General features: G+C 35.8%; 1 protein-coding gene across 1 annotated transcript; it reads left to right on the top strand.

Annotated features, from left to right (window-relative positions):
• Positions 1–1,403: 1,403 nt before the first annotated feature.
• LOC132633528 (linoleate 13S-lipoxygenase 3-1, chloroplastic) lies at positions 1,404–6,910 on the top strand. Its single transcript, XM_060350012.1, has 8 exons — positions 1,404–1,928; positions 2,025–2,305; positions 3,451–3,691; positions 3,789–4,115; positions 4,486–4,679; positions 4,903–5,204; positions 5,315–5,581; positions 5,867–6,910. The coding sequence occupies exons 1-8, from the start codon at positions 1,556–1,558 to the stop codon at positions 6,621–6,623; spliced, it is 2,742 nt and encodes a 913-aa protein (XP_060205995.1). The 5' UTR covers positions 1,404–1,555; the 3' UTR covers positions 6,624–6,910.
• Positions 6,911–7,221: the final 311 nt, after the last annotated feature.

A 7,221-nucleotide genomic window follows, 5' to 3' on the forward strand; every position in this document is an offset into this window, starting at 1 on the left:
AAGCTTTAATAACGTAACGTCATTCATTCCCAGATCATTTTTTCCTATTCAAATTGTAAGTGGGCAAGAGATTTCATTCCTCCCAGAATAACAGTTCTTTCCAACAGTAAAAAATGATTAACTCAATTCCTAAACGCTAAATCCTTAAAATGATGTTTTTACTCATGTCCCCTCAGTTGTCTCAACTCTGTTTTTATCAGAATATTAATATGTTGAAGATGCATTTTTTAAATTAACAATTGAGCTTTGTTTTAGGAGAGTAAATCACGATTATTTACTGCTACATGCAATCTATTTGTCTTCTTTTTCTTAGTTGTCTGCCTGCTACCATTCAAATAATGACTTGAAGGGTAAAGATTATCGGAGAAGATCTTCTGTATCATCTATTTACGGATCTGACTTATTTAAACTTATCATTAATTTAAATTTGTGATAATTTTAGATAACTTTAAATTCTTGAAATAAATGAGTATATTGTACTCAAATTAACAATTCTATCTTTTTGTACAAGATCAATCAATATTGGGAATATAATTATATCAATAAACTAATAGTATGTTTCGAAAAATATGTAAAAGACGAAATTGATCGAACATCAAGACTTTTTAAATCATTCATCATATATTTGCTGGTTTTGAAGAAATGTAACAATTCCAAATCATCTAAAGTTTTACCGAAATTTACCTTAAGCTTATTGAGGTTACTTATGATCGCGCGAAGCGCGAATAAACTAACTAATAAAAATACTAAAAGCGGAGAATTAAAAAAAAAAAAACGAGGCCCTTAAAAAGTTGGAGCCCCAAGCCATTGCTTTACTGGCCATTATTGTCGAGCCGGCCCTGATTAATAAACGGATTCACAATCAAATATTTATAAATATTTAATAATTTTTTTAACACATATACAAAGTTTGAAAAGAAACCATTGAGCTTATGTAACCACATATTGAAACTTCATTACAAATCAACGATAAAAAACATAACTTTTTTTTTTCTAATAGAAGGATAATATTAGACGAGAAGTCTATGATACATAAGTAAATTGTTCAATGTGGAATTGTACTACCACAAATACGACCATTTGCCAAAAATTGTTAACCAAAACAAATCAAAGATAGTGTAGGAGAGAAAAATTCTCTTTCTTCCCACTTTCTTCTTGGCTTCCAGCACCGCGTGTTTTCCTGTGAAACTCACAACTCGGTTTGACTAAATTCCACCATGTGAAAAAGCTTGCACTAAATCACTAAAATGAAACCCCACTTACATTATTATATGACAGGAGCCCAGAAAAAAAAAAGGTGAAAGCAACCGCTAACTAGTACTAGTCATACGAACGAAATCAAAAACGTGTGGACGATTAACCAGAATTTTTTATTCAACTTGTCCCTCTTTTTATATATATCCTCCTCATAGGTTTCACTATGCTCCATAAAAACACATTCATTTCTAACTAATAAATCCTCCATTTCTTCTCTCTCCCAAATTTAAAAAAAAAAAAAAGAAGAAAAAAAAGAAGCATCATATATTGCAACATAAATTGAAGAGTGGAAATTATTATGGCACTGGCTAAAGAAATTATGGGTATTTCACTACTGGAGAAATCATCATCATTTATTAACTCATCGAAGGTGCTTTTGAATTCCAATTTCTATCAGAAAGAAAATCAAAATCAGGTTTGGGTAAACCAAGGAAGAAGGAATCTAAGGACAACTAAAGCATCGAGACGGAGTCCTATTGCAGCTATAAGTGAAAATGTGATCAAAGTTATACCTGAAAAGGCAGTGAAATTCAAAGTTAGAGCTGTAGTTACAGTGAGGAACAAGAACAAGGAAGATCTGAAGGAAACACTTGTGAAGCATCTTGATGCTTTCACTGACAAAATCGGAAGGAATGTCGCCTTAGAGCTCATCAGCACTGACATCGACCCAAGTAAGTGATCACACTTTTGATCGACAATCTGAACAGGTCTCTTATTAAAAATTGGCTTTTCAATAAATAAAGTGTTAAACTGATTTTTTTTTTCAGATACAAAAGGGCCGAAGAAGAGCAATCAAGCAGTGTTGAAGGACTGGTCCAAGAAATCGAACTTGAAAACAGAACGAGTAAATTACACAGCAGAATTCGTGGTGGACTCGAATTTTGGAACCCCAGGTGCGATCACTGTGACAAACAAGCACCAACAAGAGTTCTTTCTGGAGAGTATTACAATAGAGGGGTTTGCATGTGGTCCAGTTCATTTCCCCTGTAATTCATGGGTTCAGCCCAAAAAAGATCATCCTGGAAAAAGAATATTTTTCTCTAATCAGGTATGATGCTTCCTTGTTTTCTTTTGCTACTTCAATTTTTAATTGAATTAATTATCATAGTAATAACAAATTAATCATCTCTTATAAATTATCAATATAATAATTTCTTCATTCTTTTTGTAATTCAACGTTTGACATTTCGTTTTTCCGTGGTTATTACGTGTGAACGTGTGGAAAGTAGTCTTAGGTTGAATTTTCAGAAGGGACTACCGTATTTGAATTGATCAAGAGGAATTTCCAACGATAAGATATTAAGTACAGCATAATACGGAAACTAACAACTTTATGATAACTTTCGGAAAAGATGATTGTTATTATAAAAGTAAGATTTTTCATTTAGATTCGGTTTAATAGTTTAATCATCAAAAGGAGCAAAGAGAATATTTATTTAGAAAGAAAAAAGAAGCACACTAAAGAAAGGCAACATAACCACGAGTTAAATGCACGTAATGTCTTTTTATATGCCCCCTAGTGCCCAATATTGCTGTTCTTTTCTCTATACTGTATCCCTATCCCTATTTTATTAAAAGCAGAAGAAACCCACTCAGCCATGCACCGTTTGATGAGCAAATCTGAAAAGCCACTTTCAAAAGAAAACAAACCCAATGTAAACGTGTATATAAAGTAACACAAATGATGCCACTGCTTAATTATTATTCCCTCCGACGTATATGATATTTTTCGTTTCTCGAAATCCAAACGATGTGAATTTTGATCAATATTTTAAAACATATCTTTTGATCATATTGAAAATAATTGTCAACTTATAGTACTTTTCGCATATTTTTTAAATATCAAAATTCTAATATTAGTATTGAACTGATCTACTCTAATTTAGGGATCTTAGTAGCTCAGTTGATTGACTACGTGAACTTTCACCTTATTAATGAGGGTTCGATTCCCCACCTTATAATCCCCTCTCCGATTTCCCTTCTCCTACCTCCTATGTAATAAGAAAATTATATAATTTTTTTTAATCTAATTTAGCCTTTAAATTTAGTCAAAATGATTTTCGATAAGCGAAAAATGTCTGACAACAGAGGTCAAAGTAACAAATAAAATGTGTTTAAATAAGGCAACATCAAATGCAATTTTCCTTTACTGTCAATAAAAGCTAACAAAAATTACTCCAAATTATTTCACAGCCATATCTACCCAATGAGACACCAGCAGGACTCAAATCATTAAGAGAAAGGGAGCTAAGAGATTTAAGAGGCGATGGAACAGGAGTCAGAAAATTATCGGATAGAATATATGATTATGACATATACAATGATCTTGGCAATCCTGATAAGGGCATTGATTTTGCTCGTCCTAAACTCGGAGGAAACGGCAACGTTCCCTACCCAAGACGTTGTCGCACTGGTCGCGTCCCTTCCGACACAGGTTAGTTAATCTTCTTTAAACTGTCAGTGTATATAAGTTAATGGAAATTTGTAATTCTAACTTACCTTGGGTGTCGCTTGATTAATGTTTTGTGCAGATATGAGTGCGGAGAGTCGTGTTGAGAAGCCAAATCCAACGTATGTTCCGAGAGATGAACAATTTGAGGAGTCTAAAATGAATGCTTTCTCAACTGGGAGGCTTAAAGCTGTGCTCCATAACTTAATTCCATCATTAATGGCCAGCATTTCTTCCAATAATCATGATTTCAAGGGATTTTCGGATATTGATAGCCTTTATAGTGAAGGGCTACTTTTGAAGCTTGGTCTTCAAGATGAGGTCTTGAAAAAGCTTCCATTGCCTAAGGTTGTTAGCAGTATCAAAGAAGGAGATCTGCTCAAATATGACACGCCAAAGATACTTTCAAGTAATTACTCATTTCCATTTTTATCCTCTTTTTCAAGACATATTGCATTATGAAAATACCGTAGAGTTTAAATTTTGTACATTGACTGGTACAAAAATTGCCACATTATCATGTCGTCACCTAAAAAATAAATACAAGTAACAACTGATAATAAGTGGAGTAGTTACTTGGCAGGCTCCTATAAAGAGTTTGTGGCGCGACAATGTTTGTCCCATTCAACGTACTAGAACATGTTAAGTTACACAGTGTAAAAGAAAATTTTACTGTCAGTGTATATAAGTTCAATCCTATGAAATATGGCTATTGTAAAACTTATTGTGCAGTTAGTGTTGATGTCAAATTAACATATTTGAATCATTGTACATTGCAGAGGACAGATTTGCATGGTTAAGAGATGATGAATTTGCTCGACAAGCAATAGCAGGAGTGAATCCAGTAACCATCGAAAGACTTCAAGTTTTCCCACCAGTAAGCAAGCTTGATCCTGAGATCTACGGCCCTCAAGAATCCGCCCTAAAAGAGGAGCACATTCTTGGTAATCTCAATGGCATGACTGTTCAAGAGGTAAATACAATTGGAGTCAACTTATACACATACTGTAAAACGTTTTTACCCTACTAATGCTTCCCTCGGAAATTGGCTCGTCGGAAATGTTTCTGACGGGATTTCTGACAGTATTAGGACGGAAACATCCGTCAGAAATTCGCGTGTTTTTAGTAATCTGTAGCAGGTCAAAATCTAGATTAATACTTACTAATTAAAAATGATTCATTTCTGATGTGAACAGGCTTTGGATGCAAATAGGCTTTTTATAGTGGATTATCACGATATTTACCTGCCGTTTCTCGACCGGATTAATGCCCTTGATGGACGAAAAGCATATGCGACACGCACCATTTTTTTCTTGTCTGATATAGGCACTCTCAAGCCCATTGCCATTGAGCTTAGCCTCCCTCAAACGGGTCCAAGTTCGCGATCCAAACGTGTTTGCACACCACCTGTTTGTGCCACTGGTAACTGGGTGTGGCAGCTGGCTAAAGCACACGTCTGTTCTAACGACGCTGGTGCTCATCAACTCGTTAACCACTGGTAAGTAATTAACTCAAAAAATGAGTTAATATAGATATATAAGAGAATTTTACCTTTCTAGTACTAGTTATTTTCTGGATGAATTTTACTAACTGATTTTGGTTATGCAGGTTGCGTACACATGCGTGCGTGGAACCATTTATATTGGCAGCACACAGGCAATTAAGTGCAATGCATCCAATTTATAAGCTTCTGGATCCACACATGAGATACACACTAGAAATTAACGGCTTGGCTCGCCAGAGCTTGCTCAGTGCCGATGGTGTCATCGAGGCTTGCTTTACTCCTGGCCGTTATTGCATGGAGATGAGTGCTGCTGCCTATAAGAATTTTTGGCGCTTCGATTTGGAAGGCCTTCCAGCTGACCTTATCAGAAGGTATAAACTTATGCAGAGTTAATAAAAAGTTTAAGCTATATACAATGACATTGGAATAAAAAAAACTACACCGTCAACGTAATTTAACCGATACTAACACATTACTTGTCATCTTTATCTATTTTAGCATCCACGCTGCTATAGAAAAGTATCCATAGTTAACTTTTAAGGAACTTGTTAATATTACTTTTAAATCCACAAATTATAAGATTTTTGTTTGTAGTCTTTATTATTGCGTGATAAGTGGGAAATCTGAACAAAATTCGCTCATATTTCAAAATGCAGAGGGATCGCAGTACCGGACTCAACACAGCCTCATGGGCTGAAACTTCTAATTGAAGACTATCCTTATGCTGCAGATGGGCTTATGATATGGGCCGCAATCGAGGGCTGGGTTCGTGATTACGTAAACCACTACTACCCAGACTCGGCCCAAGTTTGCAATGACAGGGAGCTTCAAGCCTGGTACGCTGAGTCCATCAACGTGGGCCATGCTGACCTCCGCAATGCGGACTGGTGGCCCACATTAGCCACTCCGAAGGACCTCATTTCGATCCTCACCACCATTATCTGGTTGGCTTCAGCGCAGCATGCTGCGCTGAATTTTGGCCAGTACCCATACGGTGGGTATGTCCCCAACCGGCCCCCACTCATGCGTCGATTAATCCCCGACAAGAATGATCCTGAGTACGCGGTTTTTCTAGCCGATCCACAAAAATATTTTTTCTCGGCTTTACCAAGTTTGTTACAAGCAACAAAGTTCATGGCCGTCGTGGACACATTATCGACTCATTCCCCGGATGAGGAATACTTAGGAGAGAGACATCAACCGTCTACTTGGACCGGAGATGCAGAGATCGTCGAAGCCTTCTACGAATTTTCTGCGGAAATAAGGAGAATAGACAAGGAGATTGATGAGAAAAATGCCGATACGAAATTAAGAAATAGGTGTGGTGCTGGTGTGTTACCATATGAACTATTGGCACCAAGTTCAGGCCCTGGAGTAACATGTAGAGGTGTTCCCAATAGCGTATCAATATGAGTATATATTATCGTTGTAAGATGCAATTAAGTGCATATATAACCAATGTTTATAAAGTCCATAAATAACATAGACTGGTGAGTCTTCTGCATATATACTACTATGAAGATGTATGTTTGCATCTACAGATTTTTGTAAGCACATTACATTAAATTAGCTACTAGTACTAGCTTAAGTCTAGTACTAGCTTAAGTCCAGCTAGAATATTTGTGTAATTATGTGTAGATACAAGAGGCACTTCAAGCAAAGTCTTATAATATTATGATTAACGGCTTGAGGTTGTTTTATATCCTGAATTATTGCAATGTACTTCACATCTTTAATTTATGCGAGCAACATCAAAACATGAACTATATTCTCTTTTTTAAAGCCGTCCCGATTTTGTTGACGAAGGTATCCAGAGATCCAAAGAGAAGATCTACTTTCCAAACTCGTCGCAACGTTTTAGAAAATCAGAAGAAAGTGATTACTAAGTGGAAGAGTACTACTAATTATAAAGGGTTGCCAGATTGAGGATAAGCTTTTAACTAAAGATTAATTCTCTAATTATGTTCTCATAGTCGAAGTTAGTGAAATAAGAATAAACCAGATAACAAAT

This window comes from Lycium barbarum, chromosome 3 (assembly GCF_019175385.1).
Source record: "Lycium barbarum isolate Lr01 chromosome 3, ASM1917538v2, whole genome shotgun sequence".
Taxonomy (NCBI): domain Eukaryota; kingdom Viridiplantae; phylum Streptophyta; class Magnoliopsida; order Solanales; family Solanaceae; genus Lycium; species Lycium barbarum.